This window comes from Trichoplusia ni, unplaced genomic scaffold (genome assembly GCF_003590095.1).
Source record: "Trichoplusia ni isolate ovarian cell line Hi5 unplaced genomic scaffold, tn1 tig00001676, whole genome shotgun sequence".
Lineage (NCBI taxonomy): Eukaryota > Metazoa > Arthropoda > Insecta > Lepidoptera > Noctuidae > Trichoplusia > Trichoplusia ni.
In genome coordinates this window covers 4,432-22,828 of record NW_020800141.1, presented here as the reverse complement: position 1 = coordinate 22,828, position 18,397 = coordinate 4,432, and the positions used below count along the sequence as shown (strand labels likewise).

Sequence of the window (18,397 nt, the reverse complement as noted above, 5' to 3'; positions counted from 1 at the left end):
CGTCTTATACAGATTTTTTCGTCATCATTTATCATTTATTTCCACACTTGCATCAATCAAAGTCTTCATTCCACGATCCACAACAACAACTTCACTTTCTTCCAAAGGTTTATCACAAATGAAACAAACTTCTGACATTTTGTTAAAATTATTTAACAGCACAAATTAAAATTGAAAATATTACCAAAAAGGAATTTTCAAAACTAACAGTATATACTGAGTTATGTCGCTTACTTCCTTCAAAAATAGGCAGGTATATGACCCTCCACACTCAAACAATGATGTAGCTAGAAGATGTTTCTCAAGGTTACCGACGAAGGGAATTAGGGACTGACAGTATGGTCTTTTATTTTAAAATATTCATTCAATTTATACAAGTTTTATATTGTGTAAGTAGCACAAACCAATAATTTCTTATTTTCATTTATATTGAACGTCCGATGACGTATACAGGCTGCATTTTAGTGCATATTATGTAAAATATGAATTTTCTAATGATTAAAACCGCGATATCTCACGAATGGTGAGTCGTAAGAGAAAAAGTGACTGAACCATTTTTGTAGAGAATTGTATGATCTACAACTTTTGTCTGTATTATTTTACGATAAAACTTACCGTTTTGGAGAAAAATGAAAAAAACCTTAATTTTGCATGTTTGACCTTGAATATTTTTTTTGCAGAAGTGGGATCGAAGGGGACTTTTGATATTTTCTTTATAATGATGTATTTAACGTCTCTGCCAATTTTCAGCTCTATGCGAATTTTGGCTAAGTTATGACTTTTTTTTGTTTATTTTGACTGGACTATTGCGTGTGATTCAATGAAGTTAGTATCATAATTAAGTCACACGCAAACCACTGTTGACTGATAAAATGAACCTCTTATCCTATTACGAGTCTGATGGTAGAAGACGTCTTCAGCACGCTTATGCATCATATTGTTTTTTTATGTACACAACTAAAATAAATAATTAAAGTAGAGCTACTTACAATGCATCTCAACCCTCGCTGTCCTCTCATGAGGGCTCAGTAGAGCTGTATTCGTAGCCTGGCACCTGATGCTGGTGTTCAACCAGCTCCTCTCCGCTCCTCCAATGCTGATCCTGCTGACGATGACCTTGCCGTCGTTCTTAAGGATCGTGTGCTCATCAACCTCTTTGTTGTTGATCAGCCAGGTCAGGGTCGGTTGGGGTCGACCTGAAAGGAAATGGAAGTGAGTAAAATTGAATAAAATATGGATAAAACAATTTGCTATAGGGAAATGATTTATAATGTCCATTTTACTTTACTGTACTGTCACTAATGCAGAAAAGTATGTTGATTCTGATATGGGTGGATTTTAGAAACAGATTTCTCGAAATTTGTAGCCAAACATTATTTCAAGTAAAATACGAAAAATAGACAGGTTGATATAAATGTCATGAGGATAGTGAAAAACTCATGAATTTATTATCAGAACACTTATAAGTAGTTTATTTTCTTTTACACCGAAGAATTATGAGTAATAGACCCAAAAATAACTAAAATAAGCACAACCAAGTTATCTACATCCGAAAAGTCTTGCAAAACTATTATACAATTAGACTATAGCGCAAAACTTCAGAGCTTGTAAATTTAGCGAATTTCGCTGAGCTGCATAACTTTTAGCTGAGTTCGTAGCGTAAACAACCGGGTCGAAACCAACGAGGTTAGCTACACTCAAGCCCACAACATACTCCCAAATTTCAGCATCCCTATCATCTTTATTTCAATACAGTTAAAGTTCATTTTCGTTATTTTATTGTACTGCTGCTATTTGGTTGACTGTACCTTGAGTCTTTAGTGTTAGAATTGTCGAGGAACTATCTCTTATGACACAGTATTTTGACAGCGTCTGCTGGAATAAAGACGTTTGAAACTTCAGGTCAATTATAAGTTGTACATAAAGCATTGTACTGTCGCATAATGGTAGATGGTATAGAACTGGATGACTATTCAAAGAAGGTAGGATATGATGAAAATGGAATCGAGAAGAAATAGCTGACTAAGGGTAGGATTGCGCACAAAATACCTGCATCAGCTATTTGTAGATACAATTTGGATAAAAACAAGATGTTTTCCGAATTATTTTGTAACACGTTCATATTAATTTCTTGTTGGAAATTTATAATACATAAATTTCGTTAAACCTATACGGGTAGAAACCATTATTATATAACGGCGCATAAACAGCGTTGTCTTTTGATTACGTAAGCTCAGAAAATGTATTTATTTACAGCTTTAAAAGACAGTAGACTTGAAAATTCTAAAAATATTAGAGAAAAAGATGTTACATACAGGGACAACAAAGTGATCCTATAAGGGTACCGTTTTTTCCTTACGAGGTACTGAACCCTATAAACTACACAATTGAGCAATAAATTAACCCTTTGCATGAGTATTCAAACATCCGAGAGGGAAAATAACATTCGCAAAAACCTCAACAAATAAATGTTCATGTTTTTATTTATAGATCAAAAATCTTCCACCGAAATCTTCCTCCATAATCACTGCGGTATTTTATTTTTCTTTCTATTGTCAAGGGAACAGGAAAATACAGAGCCCAGAGCCCCGGGACAAATGATACCAGACTAGGGAAATTTTGTTTAAAATATTCAAACAAAATATTTGTGACCAAAAATGCTGCCACCCCAAAATAACTAAGCCCGATAGTGTTGAACTTTCAAAAAACAAAAATGGAGGAATATTAATTGAATTTCCATTTATTCTGGTGCTAGCAGTGTGAAAGCGTAAATACCGGAAATGGGAGATACCATAAAGTGACCAAAGAGTTTTTATTTATGGGATATGATCTCGAATGTTGTTAGCGGAATATTATCGATGGTCCATTTTTGTTTGCTACTGAATACGGATATCCGATAGTAGGGTGACAATAATAATGTAAATATGAAGGAATGCGAGTTTTCTTAGTATCGATCAAAGGCCTTTACACTTTTTAGGATGGATTGTTTAAATAAAAGCATAAATTTGCTTTATGTTCTGATAAAAACCATATAGGTATTACCTGTATTTTCCTTAATTTGTTTCAACATTCTTTCCTATACACATCATCATACAATATTATATCTCAACGAAAGACATCCATTCTGAACTTTATTCACATCTATTAATATTTTTTAATATTATAATAGTATACAATAACATAGAAACAGTAACTTTAAATTCCATTAAAGAAAAAAAATGAATACGAAATGAGAAACATCAGAAATAGAGTTACAACGCAATCAAAAGTTTTTATTTCAATAAAAATACGTAGTTTTAGTTGTTTTTTAGTAAGAATACGTAACTTTATCTGAACAAAGTTTGTTTGCTAACAAGTGTATGCGTCTGCATAATACATGCGATCTCATAGGTATTCGGTACACTGAAGTTGTAGTAGCAATTGCTGGCAAGTTATAAAGCGGTTTATATTGCGAGCGTAAGTAAGCTAGTAACTGTTGTTGGTTTAGAATGTAGTTATATATTAAATAGATTCTGTGTTTTTTTTTTGCCACTTAGAAACAATTTGGGTCATTTCGAACATTCACATGCGATATGAGAATGAGCTCTTTTGCAGGACAACGCATTTTATCAACTGATTTTAAGTCCAAACCAGATTAATTGACGGATTGCAAAATTTAGGTAAAAAAAGATAAAAGTTATTCTCATTATGTGTCATAAAGAAGAAAGAAAATGGCCCACCATTACCGATTAAAAGAGGATTTGCTTGACAAAACTCCTTGCTTTACGCTGTCTTTTAATAGTACGACGTTTCGCTTCCAAAATAACAAGTATTGCTTCTCGAGCTGGTTTTAGCGCTATTAATATCTGCCTATAAAAATCTAAGACTATCCCGCATAACCCACAAAACATTGTCATAATAGTCACCAGTCCACGCCTCGGCGTTCGAAAAAAGGCAACAGAGAAATTGTATAAATTTTAACGAGCAATAAATATCGACACATTGCCGTAATGCTAAACTAAATGGAACTAGGCCAAGAAAACTGGATCCTTATATAAACGATATACCTTCTTCGTTTGTTGTGATAAAAATCTTTGAACATTTTCGGGTGTTTTGTGATTTTTGGTAACAGTTTATTATGATTAAAGGAGATTGATGTCAAATTATCATAACTAAAATGAAGAACAGAAAAACTAAAGCAATAGATTCTGCATTTATTTTTTCGATTTAAGTTATACATCATTTTAAAGTCCCTTAGAAAGCTATAATAACCATTACTCTACGTGATTTCGAATTAACCAGATAAATCAATAAATAAACCTTCATTCCATAAAATTCACCATCAAAATTGGTTACAATTCAATAAATCCGCGCCACCGCTACTTTGATCACGTAACTCCCATAGCAACGCCAATCTAGTCAAATCTCTCACAGAAACAGCAGAATCACAGCCACATTTACATAACCCACCACCTGGCTAAAACGCAGCAAGCAATTAAAAACCACTCTTTCTTTTCAAAAAGCTTTCCATCAAAACGGCCGGAGTTTTTATCAAGTTTCAAAGTCGTTTGTTCAGATTAGTGGCACAAAAGCTGTGACGCCGACTTTAATGGTATAAAGTGATATACATTGTTCACCCGTTGGGCTCGCCCGCATATATATTCATTTGCACGGCCCGTTCTCGTCTCATCCGGCAATTTTTCAAGAAGATATTGTCGGGGTGGGGTCTCAGTGACAGCGTGGGGAAATGTCCGTTTCGTCGTGGAGTTTGGTGTGATTGGTTGGATATGAAATAGTTTTTGAGCTTGTTTTAAAAAGAAAAATATAAATGCAATTGATTATATTCAAATAAAGAATTAGAATTTTAGTCATTAGACAACAAAATATAGAAAGAATTTACCGTCTAAAATTCAGCAACTGCGAAGTATAATAATTTATTTCTCAAAAAAATATCATAAAAAAATTTGGCCGAAGTATTTTATCTATCTCCAAACGGATTTTAACATATCATTCAATTCGCCGTCACTAGCACTCAACCCGTAACAGAAACTTGCTTGTTTTTTGGTCAGAATTACTTATTTAATTTGCTAGCTCTATCCACGTAGCCTGTAATAAGTTATTGGATCGCCATTTTATAAATGTAAGCTTTAAATGTTCGTTGCAAATCAAATAAGGTATTTATTGGATTACCTCGCAATGAAAGCAAAACTGAATGAGTTTTACTTGATAATTAACATAAAAAACAGATATCTAGGTTTATATTTCAGCTTATTTCTTTTTCATGTTTAACAGACTGTGCCATTGGTAGTTTACTAAGTAATTGCCCTTTAATAATTAATCAAATAGACTAAAATTTCCGTTTCAGCAGGCTAGCCCTCTGCCCAGATGATTGGACCACTAGCATAAGAGGGTCAGCAGTGACTACATGCTTTAAAAGCGGGGCTTTGTAGCGTTTCTTCGAAAAGGCCCATGTTCAGTATACGGTAAGTATCTATGTGGTCTTAGATATATTAAAATATTTGAGGAATTGGAGGCTCTTAACGTTAAACCCCAGTCGTGACCTAACCCCTTCCTGGAGAAAATCAGAAGTCAAGCGTCGGTTGTCTATTTCAATAAAAATATCGAATAAATTCCGTCTAGTTCACATTCATATTTTTTTACTGTGTGTGTTGCGGTATGCTTTTGAAACTTTTAATTAATTTATTTAATTAGAAACGATGTATCCAATGTACATACTAATGGACAAATTCGTTTTTTAGGGAACTATCGCGTCTCTGCTGCAAATACTGTTCTCTCTCTTGATATTTACTAGCTCGTGATACCTATACAAAAAGTATTTTCCAAAACTAGATATTATATAGTGCATTTCCTTTCACCGTCTCAAAGATATTATTTTTAGAAACTAGGAAAGTCAACAACGTTACAAAAAGCACTATAATTAATTAAATTAATTGCTACGGTGACGATGTTGCATCGTTAGTAAAATAAACATCAGACGGTATCTATACAGAAAAGTCTTTTATACAGGAGGCGACCATCTCCGACATCCGACTTTAATAGCATAGTTTTTGTAAAAGGTGTTCCGTACCCTCAAATCAAAATAAACAGGTCCAATTGTGATTGATGATTTTTTTTTTATTTGAAATCAATAACGCCCTCAACGTGGCACCTATGCAGTGAGTCCAAGCACTGACTTTCTGTATTCCTCTTATGCCAGTAATTTTATTCATCAAAAAGTTATACAGTGTAAAGTGAACGCATAGAAAGCGAAGCGTAACTTCATATTAAATGCATAATTAAATGATCAACCATCGTCGTGAGGCATGAAAAATAACTTCACTTTTAACTTGGTCTCCGTAGAAAGAGCTAATTAATAAAATAGTAATGAGTGCAGGTATCAGCAATTTCCCTGATTTTCTTTTGTAATAAAGTGCTAAAGTAATATCGCTGTTACGCTACCCCGATAGGTTAGACCTCTTTGCTAATTCAAGAGCAAACCAGCCTTAGGCGGAGTTTCGATGAGATTTCTTCTAAGTACTGTAGTAGTTTTATTAGGTGTACTAATAGAAGTAGGTTTTTAGCCTTTTAGGTAATGAGGCGAGGAGTTTTACAAATATTTTTTTCTCTCGGTTGCGTTTGAAATCAGTTACAGGTGGTATTATTTATATGATTGCAAGTCAGTAATATGTAGCATTTTTGAACTACTTATAGATTTTCAATGAGTTTGTTACCAGCTTGAGAATATATATAAATTGATCCATAATATATTTTCAGCTTTCATACTTATTAAATCGACTTTGTATTGAAGTATATATCACAATAAAATGGACACGTGTATGCCACGGTAATTAAACAAATAAACTTAACTATTATCACTCAGAGGTGACACAGCATTCTTAGTACTAAACACAACAACGACGGTATCTTAATCCAAAAAAGTATTCGCTTACATAAAACCAATCTTTTGTAACTTTGCCAAATTCGTAAACAAATTTTAAGCAAAGATTTATTTTCCAGCGCAGGAACCTCCCTGAAATCTTAACCAAATAAAGTTTGAGATAAACGCGACACTGATACAAAATCTGGATGATACATTTTTCAGCAAGTCTTTGGAGGACAAGAGGATCCTACACCAAGAAAGTAAAGCAGAGAAGTTCCATTGAAGTAGCTAGGAACATTAATCTTACAGCTTCCTTGTACCCATGGGGTAAAAATGGAACCCTATACTAAGACTAAGCTGTTTGACACTAGGCTGTATTTTGATGCCGTTGAATAATACATAATTAAATTGGGAATAATAAATATGGGTCTTTCATAATTTTCTTGGTCACATTATGATAGTGGAATATTGTCATATAGTGTCAATTTTTTTAGTTTCCTTTGTTCTAGTTCCACTTAATCCTCAGTGCTCGAGTGTGTCTCTTGACCGATTGTTGGGACCGTCAAGAGCCGTAGACAAATTGCATTTCACCGAAAAGTACCGTTCGTCGAGCAGTCACATTTGTCAAATACTAATAGTATCATTTCCATTTATTAGTCTTTAAAGTTTTTGATTCTTGACTGCGCTACGCTTGATTCGCAGTTAGTTTTCTATTTAAGTATATGATGTGCAGCTCATTTCTATCGATATACTTGCACCTTGACGACCTCCGTGGTCGAGTGGCGTACGCACCGGTGTCAAGGTGTTTGCTATCTCTGAAGTCCCGGGTTCGATCCCCGGTCGGGCCAATGTAAAAATTCACATTTCTACATTGTCTCGGATCTGGGTGTTTGTGGTACCTTCGTTGTATCTGAATTCCATAACACAAGTGCTTAAGTAACTTACTTTGGGTTCAGAACAATGTATGTAATGTTGTCCGATTTTTTTTTACCTTATCTTAAGCTTTCTGAATATCTACAAAGCTCACGAAAATTAGAAATAAATCCCGGTAAATACCAATTAAAAATGTTCTATGTATCAAAATGTGTCCCAAGGATTCTTCTATTGACTTTGCAATAAGCGTTCAAAGGGAAAATCATATTTCTTTTATAGTAAGCTGATTAGAATGATTGACATGTTGGTGACAGCCAATTCGGTTTATTTTAACCTTCAACGGTTGCGTGTGTCGGCCTATATGTTTTATTTACTTTGGCAAATACAGGGATCTGAGACTTTGTACAAAAAGAAAACAAATGTTATGTATTTTACGTCTATGTATGTATTTTACGGTTCTCTTGTATAAAATGTTAAGTACAAGTAGTTTTGTATAGGATGTAATTATATTCAAAAGAAAAATTTAAGAGAACCTACTTACATGACTTAGAAAAAAATACATGTAAAAAGTTCTGGAAACAAAAATCAAAAGAATGGGAGAATTAACTCTGATAGCTGCATTATGAAAGGATTGTAAACTTAAATCCTATTTGTATTTAAGCATAATTATTACTTACTAGCTGTTGCCCGCGACTTCGTCCGCGTGGTTTGAAGATATAAGTTATAATTTATACCTGCCTTCTATCCATCTTGTAGGATTCAGTCAGCGTTTGCAATGTAAGCGCAAAAAATGTGTTCGTTTACGACCTCAAATTAGAAACCTCAAAAATTTTAGCCTATGTGTTATTCTGATGTATAAGCTATATTGTGGTAAAGTTTCATTCAAATCCATTCAGTAGTTTTTACGTGAAAGAGTAACAAACATCCATACATCCATACTTACAAACTTTCGCCTTTATAATAGTAGTAGGATTATTTTCCACACCCATGTAAAAAAATCTCGCAGGTCTGCATGAAGCGATGTCTTAAAGAAATCAGCAGTACCTTTGCAGTTATAATAAATAGCTGTTGTACCCGCGACTTCGTCCGCGTGGTTAGAAGATATAAGAAGATTGATTTATATCTGCCCTGTTATTTCCACATTTTCCATTGTATCTTCACTCCTATTAATCGCAGCGTGATGGTGTATAGCCTAAAACCTTCCTCAATGAATGGTCTATTATTCCTGAGATTAGCGCGTTCAAACAAACATACTCTCCAGCTTTATATATTAGTATAGATTCAAAGTATAAGCCTCATGAAGATAATGATGAAATATGTTTTGTAATTTACAAAATATATTTAAACTTATATACAAGTGGTACTACTGTCTTCATTTACGTTGTTCTGAAGTGTCTCCTGTTATCTTGTTTGGTCTTAAATTTGTAAAGAAACTTGTAAGATATGAACAATGAATACCAAAAGGGCTGAGTCCTTGACAAATAATACTTGTGTATTTGTTTGTTTCACATTTTGAATGAGATATTATGAGAAGGGGTTTTTTACAGTAAATTAGATATGTAATATAATCTTTCAAATCTTTCACAACGTCATCTAGTTTCAACCTAAGCAAAGCTTGTATTATGAGTAACAGACAACTTATAAACATACTTATACTTATACTACTTCGTAATACATACAGGTTGTAGATAAAATTACACCCAGACACAGAAAAGAAAGACCATGCTCATCAAAAAAACATTTGTCCTGGGTGGAAATCGAACCCAGGACCTCTGGTCAGGGTCACTAACCACTAGACCAACAGGCAAAATCTATATCCACAACGAAGTTACAGGGGGTCAAAAATGGTCTGAATTGCTTCGAGAAAAGGATGGTACGGCCGTGACGCTTGTTTGCTCGACTTGGTGGGGGCACGGCCGTGCCCCCAGATTTTAAATGTTTCTTCGAGAAATGCACGAATTTTAGAAACTTCTTAAAACGACTAATACTTTACTTGGCTAATTTTCATATTCATTTCAGGACCGAACCTTGATCTTGGCACCTATTTAGATCTCACTTCTTTCGTCTTTAAAGTTAAAAATCATGACATATAACATAACATATTGAACTTGGCTCATGTTTGACATTCACTCTATGTTTTTGATGGGATTTTTGTGACACTGTTACAATAAATATTAAAAACAGTATTTAGTAGTAATATTGTTCCAGTCGTTAAATATATTCCCTAAGTTAAAAAAATATTTTGTTAAAATACTTTTAATACCGTCCAGTCTATAAGGAAAGCGGCGAAAGAAAATAAATAAATTCCTTAATACTTTTAAGGGGATTTGCTGGGTCTTAAGCTAAATATACTTGTCAACATTTTACTGTTGAGTTAGATACAGGATATCGGGACCTAGGCTGGTCTTACCGTAATCTATAAAGTATCTCGAAGATTTAAAAGAAATAAGAAAACATTTTCTTTTACAAAAGAATAGAAACGGTTGTATTTCGACAAGGTTTCTTAGAATTTCGTAACGGGAAATGAATATATATTACTAAGGCGATGTCTGTTCGTCCGTTATTATTTGTCCGTTCGTCTGTTAACAGGCTGTATCATATGAATCGTGATAGCTGTTGAGTTAAATTTTCACTCGTTGCTGCTGTAAAGTGGTATTCGTGTAAAAAATTTGGTGGGTGACCGATTTTTTTTGCGATTTTGGGTTTTCTTTGTCTTGCTTATTAGGAAGTTTGGGCAACTTATGTCTGTATTTAAATAGTTCATACGGGGTGAGTTTGTTATTTTTGTCCCAAGGAAAACTGATGTGTGAAATCAACAGTTATGAAAGATAAAAAATGTACATTTCTAATCCAGAAACTTCATCTACAGAAAAACAAACAACTCAAAGCGTACGGAATCCCATAGAATCACTCATCCAACAAAACGTAACAAGCAAACAGTTTTTATCCGCAAACCAATCTCGCAGTCAAACCGATTTGAAAGGGGAAGATTGCAAAAAACTTACGTAGTTCTGAATTGCCCGGCAAAGTTGCGTCGACTCGCAAGAAAAATGCTCAGCCCGCTTTGTAACAGAGATGTAATTTGTAACACTAATAGTTCGTGTTTTCCGATCCCCTCGCCCCCACAACCCCCTCTTGTGGTTATTTCGCGCTAGAGTGTGTTCTTTGTTCGCGTGTCTCGTTGAGCGATGTCATAACTATTCCTCAGAATGTTTTGTTTGCTTGAATCGATTGGGATTGGCTGGGTTAATTCATGTTTTTAGTGCGTGTTTTATTTTTTTATAATCGTTCAAGTTATATTTTTTTGATAGAAAATAACCAGGTATCCTTTCAACCTTCAACAGGTACCAGGTAGCTTCAATAGGAGACTGACCGACAGACTGACACTAGTTTTTAATATTGTTCATATATAAATGGCGTTTGACGTTCAAAAGTGCCATATACTGGTCATAATTGAAATTGAAAGAAATAATTTGACTTTGACCTAATTGTGAAAAAAATACTCTCTACCTAAGCTATATTTCTATCAGAATTGATGCAAATCTTATACTAAGTTATACAAGTATGGCGAGGTCGATTTGTAATATAAAAGAGCGGTTCTCATCATCATTAATTGTATATTGTCAAAACTATTAAGATGTGCAGATGAGCAATAAGTTTCCTTTCTGCATTGTTTTTCGAGTTCTTCCTAAAACAAATTTATGATAGAGTCTTACTACAAAAAGAGCTGTAAGTAGGTTAAAATAATCCGTCACCGTCCCGTACATATTTCATGCAATAGGGTACAAAAGAGAGCACACAACTATTTGTTATTTGTTCTAGTACATTCAAATACATCATCAATCCACGTCGTTTACTGGTTAGCTTATTATCTCAATGCCAGCCGTGGTTGGCACAGAAAACATCTGCACTGCAGTCAATCCTGGTTGCATCAAATGTAGCAACAGAGCACATTAGAATTTATTATGGAAGCCTCCATTCTCTCCTTACTTCGAAAATATTTGCGAATGCTAAAGTATTGTTTGTATTTTTGGTTGAAAGTTTTTAGGGCTAAACTACTGAACTGATTTTGATGTTATTTGAATTTGATGGAGGAAGATCACGATAAAAGCTTTTGCGAAAAGTAATTACAATACGTAAACATTTTGATATTTCAGAAATGGATGAAAATGGAGTGTTTTTGTGACCGAAACAGACTATTCGACGTTTGAATAAATATGGTGTTTGTATATTCGACTAAAGGGTTATTCCTAGAAATTTGCATCAAACTAATTAATCAAATTACGCGTGTAAAGGCTCTGTTTTATCATAAGTGATTTAGAGCTGGTGGTTTCCGTGAACCGGATCCTTGTGTTCGGAATTACTGATATTTTTATCCTGAGTGTCGATTTTATTTAACGTAAACAAAATTCTTTGGTTGGGTCACGAAACCCATGGACACATATTCTAAAATCCTGTAACGGATTTCCCTGTATACTTCGAAACGAGCTAAAACCCAGCAACCTTTAATAACTAAGGTTTAATGCAGCAACGTCAACGCCTTGAGTTATAGTTGTATTTAAATAAATAAATAAAATAGTAAAGTTTTTCATATTCCAGCTTAGTACTGGACACTAAACTTAACGTTTAGGAAGACTGAATATGTTCGGTGTCGAAGTCTTGAAAACCCAAAATCTTCTTGGTCTTTCCAATTGTCAATTAATATAGGGTTCTTTGCTTACCTCCTCTCAATTCACAGAGTAGCGTGAAGTTTCCTCCCTCCTCTAGAGGTCCGACTACACCAGCTACGTCTCTGCCTGCTTCATCATACAGAAGCAACTGGTGGGGTGGCACTGTTAAAAACAAAATGGCGCTGATTACTTGTTTTTGGAACATAGTGATACAAGACGCTTTAGAATTAATACTACTTAATATGTGTTCTTGATAAGTTATGCACCATTCTTCGGAGACACTTTTTAAGATAACCAGGTGAGACAATATTTACAAATACTTTCTCTGTTATATCTTTATTTCCATTACAAATCATAATATAATAAACTCTGTATCTACACCTTAATAATTAAGAAGTAATCAAATAATCTCCTTACCAACAACATTCAACTTTATCTGAAAGTTTCTTGTTGGCGAGTTCTTGAAGTCGACTCTACATCTGTAGATGCCCTCATCATCGAGCTGCACAGCATCCACGGTGAGGGCTGAGGGTCGAGACATTGTCACGAAGTAGGCTCTGCGGCCGAAAGCCAGCGGATCCGACCAATGGAGCGCCTTGTTGAAACTGCGGCCTCTGACGTCGAAACTGTGTAAAAAATAAACTTTGTTTAAATTGTATTTAAAACATTTTTGTCTGGGTAAAGGTCTCCCCCAAATCCTTACAGGATTCTCTGTCCTGGGCCACATGGAACCAGCCACTTGGTGAGGGTGAAACACATCGCGCAAAATTTGAAATTACTGCTATGAAGAATCAATGCGTCTCGTGACTTCGTTTTTTACTATCATTGAATGCAACACACCTTAAAAACACACTTCATTTTTATAATACGTTATCTAAATAACTACCTCACATAGCCTTTATCAGCAGACATAAAAAACCACATTCCCATTATTCTTCATGAGAAAACTCTCACATGTAACCAAGGAATAATAATAACCGATCCTTCTATCTCCTCACCTTTGTACTTAAAAGCAATATAACACGAGCTCTTACAAAGGGGCCAATAAAGAAAGATTAACCTTCCACAATATGTCTACCCCTTAACGCTCACAATCGGTATCCCAATTAAAACACCCCTTAAACAGAGCAACCCTTTAACACCGCAGCATTTTTCATCATCGCATACAAAAGAAAACCTCTTTTTAAAATACCTTATCTAAACGCTATGTATTTATCAATGTACACAGTCTTTGATGCACTAATCCTGCTACATAAAACTATACATTACCAGCTCAAGAATAAGGTTTAATATTGAATGTAAGTTCAGACAATAGGTGTTGGGCCATTAAGTTGGTCGTTGAGCGGGCGTCGGCGATTCAGTTTGCGTTTTCCGTTTGTGTAGTCACGCCAAAGTTCCGGTAGAAGTGGATATTACTAGATATATTGTAATTGCAGTAAAACGGAACAATGAGGCTAGATTTATCGTAGTCTGTCAGTATGTGTTGTGGTCGGTACGAAAAAAAAGTAAAATAAAAACGTTTCTCTTTGTGTTAAATGTATTAAGTTGTCTCGAACGAGTTATGTGAGTGGAGTGGAGTGGTAGCGTTTACTCGGTATCTGTTTGTCTGTTTTTCGTATCAGTTTATCAGATAGTTTTTATGTTTTGTGTTCCTTATCGCTTTGTAACTAAATGATTTGCAGGAAGAAACTGTTTAATTACTCTATAAAGATTTTGAAATTGGTGTACAGAACGTTTTCTTGCGAATAGATTGTTTTGTCGATGAATTAATTTTGTGAGAACATTTACAATCATTATTGTTGCTATGACATCCAATGCGGTGTGTAGTATACTGCTTATCTTTGTCTATTTTACATATTTCACATAGTTCCTTAAAATTCTTGCTATTTTCTGTCTTCTACCTATTCCCCTAAGAACTATATTTCACTAATTCCTATTAGTTGATGAGTAAAAATTAAAGAGCCTATTCAGCAACTAGTCCCTGCCGACTAGTTTCAAAACACACCTATCTATTCGAATCACAACTAATCTATAATTCACACGCGTAGTGCGTGTCGAATCACCCAGAAATCAGGGTTCAACAGTAATAACGTATTTCTTGATTACGAAAAGAATCCAATAAATAGGAAATCAATTTATTTCGTAAATGAGATTTCTGAGTAACATGCGATTAAGTTATTTGTGTTATCAAGTAGTTGTGGACGAAAATAGATTTGAATCTGAAAGTTTCCACCCTTCAGTTTTCTTGGAAGGAATACCGAGTTGGAATGTACTAGTTTGGAAACTGAGTTGTTTAATGAAAATTGATAATTAATAGATAGTAAGTGAAACTGAGACGTCGGTGACACAATAATGAGGCTGAAGTGGACCTGGGCAGGCCACTTGGCCAGACGAAGTGACGGCAGGTGGACTAAGGCGGTGACAGAATGGTGGCCAAGACAAGGCAAAAGAAGCGTCGGTCGTCCGGGAGCAAGATGGGTCGATGACATAATAAAGGTCTCGGGTCGAGTCTGGATGAGGCTAGTACAGGACCGTAGAAAGTGGCACGAGAAAGGTCAGGTGGCCTATGCCCAGCAGTGGGAGGATAAAGGCTGTGGATGATGATGATGATGATGATGAAGTGAAACTGATCCGCTAATATACTGAGGAAAAACAAATTTGTAAAAGGAATTGCTTACCTATCAAATTTATCGCCAACCGTTTCATTTTTTATAACGATACAAGAATGAAAATCGACACTAAAAACTTAAAATGTAGGTTAAATGCAGGATAGACGGACAGACAGCAGAGCATTGGTAATAGGGTTCCATTTTTACCCCTTTGAGTACAGCTCCCTAAAATAAAAATAAAAAGAATATAATTCCATAAAATAGATTTATTGTTAAAACACTCATAGTTTAAATATTTTTTAAAGATATTAATTTTTGCTTGCAATCTATTTATTCCTAATCTTCTTGTGTTAGAGCTGTAATTATTTCCTATCGAGAAGGAGATATTTTGTTTCAACTTGTGAATAAAATTAATCTTAAAAAAATCTCGTAATACAGTCATACATTTTTAACATTGCCAATTTTTGTGACAAAAATGGAACGTAAATATCTGTGGCAAAGCAGAAACACTAGTGGCTTGTAATTACAAGTCTTTGTAGACATTTGCAAATTACAGAGAATCCACAATGAATGTCAAATCGATAGAGCTAACGAATATAAGGAAATTGAGGTTTATTTATGTGGCAGCCTTATAATTTGCGGGAGAAAGCTTTTTATTTAGGCCTTTTCCTATATAGTCTTTGTCTTGTCACATAGTCTTAAGTACATAATTATGTATGTTGGTACGTTCCTACATTCTTCGGGGTCGATGACGTCATTTAGAGGAATGTAAAGCCCAATGCGACTAAAATATGAGCTTAACAACAACGTACCAATTATGTAAGGGAGATATGATGGCAAGTTTTACTGCAAAATCCACTTTCTATTCCACAGATTAGGTACTGTATATTTATTGATTCATAGTGATTTGCTATTGACATAAAATACGAATAAAACAATTAAAATAATTGACAAATCGGACAGGATTCGAACTTGGCTCGACGGAACTCCTTGCTATGCGCTCCACATGACCAACTAAGCTACCGAGTTTAATGACCAAGTATCTCAGTTCGTTGAATAATATCGTGACGACGAAATTAAAACTAAATAAACCTTGACACAGTCATAAATTTGAAGGATGAGCATATATTTAACCAAATTTTTATACATTCACTTCTTGTTTGTCGTTCCGGTTAAATTTTCGTAACTTAATTTGAGGCACTTCCCGATAAGCTAGTAGACTGAAATTTTCAGGACAGCTTCAAACCCAATGACAATACACTTTGCAACTATCAAAACGACTGGACCGATTTTGATAAAATTTGAATGGAGTGACATTTAAAAAGTGGGTATTTAAGATTTTTTACATGTAATTATTATTTTCAATGCCTTTTTATAGGAAGCCCCCAAAATCCCTACTCTGACTCACACTTGACCAGCTCTCCATATTGGTCAAGGCCTGTAAGGTCTGTTTACTTACACTAGGTGTTACTCACAATTTATTGCCTCTTCACTGTTTAACTAGGTATTACTTCTATCTGTGCGCAGTTGAAATGTAACACGAACACCTTTGTAAGCGATACTTGTGTAATTTATGTTCAGTGCTAATTTATTTACTTTGTTTCATTTGAAAGCGAGTAAATAGGATTTTCACTATGTTGCTTCGTTTTATAGTTTCAGAATCTTTATTTTTTGTACGTCTTTTTATTTACGGTGCGATTACATAGGGAGAAACGCGGTCGTTTTTAAAGGTAGGAGTACAATAGCAGAGGCCTTGTTGAGAACTTTAATCTTAAATGTAATGGGGCATTTACTTGTATCAGAAGAACTTTGATTAATACGCGGGTGACTTAATTGTTTATATTTTGAAACTGTCGTTGTACTTATTTGCTTATTTATATACCTACTTTGAGCGCTGTTAATAGTCAAAAATTGCAACTTGTCTTGCAAATGACAATTTTTAGGGGTATTATTTGTTCTTGTTATATAAATTAAAATCTCTTTTAGTTTGTCTCCAATCATCCACGTATTTGAATTTGATTATGTCTGAAACACAAACAATCAGGACTACAGTAAAGTATGTCAATTTACTATGACAATTATGTCCATAATTCTTAAGCCAATAAATATTTGAGACGGAACCAAAACAGCATCTAATACTAGTATATGTAAAGTCCATTTTAAAGGAATCTAGAAGCTAGTAACTCTTTTGTTTTCGCGTCTTTTAAAGCCATTCCCTAAATAAGTTTTACGGTAGCTTGAGTGCACTGCTGGGTTCGTTAGCGGCCGTTCGCTACGTAGCACTGATCCGTACTCAGTGGCCTGATTCACGATAATCCTTAGGCGATAAATAACTGATTCGCTGTTAGACGATAATTAACGAAACGGGATGTAAAATGTAGTTGGATTTCTTGTTCGTAGTTGCTGCTTGGCTGGGAGATTAGAGGTGTTTGTACTTCTGTAAGACGTCATTTTTATGACCTATATATTTTTTAAATCGATTCCGCTATTAAATAACGTAAGTACTTAGTTATTGTATCTCTATGGATTTCAAAACCATTCAAGTCGCTAGCGGTATAATCAAAGCCTAAAAAACATGTTTCACTATACTCGAAGTGCGTGATTTAAAATTTGAGGCAACTAAAAAGAGATTAGACATTATGACAAATATTTACAAAATCTAAGCTACTGACAACAGCTTGTATTGCGACAAAGGCCTCCTCAAAAGATTTCTAACTCATCCTAGTTCTTGCTACCCGGGTTCATAGCGGACTTGCAATCTTGTTAATTTCTTCCTACTATCTTTTAAATACCTCTATTCTTTTGACGATGTCCTGGAAACCATTCAGGTATCCACTTCTAAATCCGTAACTATGGTCTACATAATACAGAAGAAAAGGATAATCAAAACATTAACAACTTTCTAAAACCCACTCAGTTTCTAAGAGAAAATTAGCCTAAAAATAATTAAATAATTTATAATGCTCAGATGGCGTTAAGATGCCAAAATAACCGGGCGAAATGTTGTTTATGAATACTAAATCGACTAGAAATTATGCATACTGCCTAACATTTAATATTTCATTGAATCGTAAATTTAAAATATTTTACCTTGCAATAAAATCCTGAAATTTAATTTACTGAGGAAGGAAACCATTATTTTTGGGCCAGAATAAACCTCGGACAGCATAATGTTTTTGGCTTTTATTCATGTATTTTTTTACTCTTGTAAGCAGGCCTAGTATTTATTATTATATTGTGTGGGCTATTAATGTAGAGTTCTCTAAATATTTTTGCACAAATTGCTCAAAAGTATGAAAAAAATATATTTTAATAACCGTATTTATGAATGCCGCATAGCATATGGTCGCCCTTACATGTCATGCTGCCTTCGTCATAATTCCGTA

At 34.5% G+C, this 18,397-nt stretch overlaps 1 protein-coding gene across 1 annotated transcript in view; it reads right to left on the bottom strand.

Moving 5' to 3' along the window:
• The window catches only part of LOC113507337 (nephrin-like), a gene marked incomplete at its 3' end in the record, with an annotated part of 39,567 nt that extends 25,390 nt beyond the window's left edge, over window positions 1-14,177 (bottom strand). The window contains exons 1-3 of the mRNA XM_026890199.1: window positions 12,820-14,177; window positions 12,454-12,564; window positions 990-1,196 (exon numbers count right to left, since the gene is read on the bottom strand). Of these exons, the coding sequence (XP_026746000.1) occupies window positions 990-1,196; window positions 12,454-12,564; window positions 12,820-13,129 (628 nt within the window). The remainder of the gene's footprint in view (window positions 1-989; window positions 1,197-12,453; window positions 12,565-12,819) is intronic.
• Window positions 14,178-18,397: the final 4,220 nt, after the last annotated feature.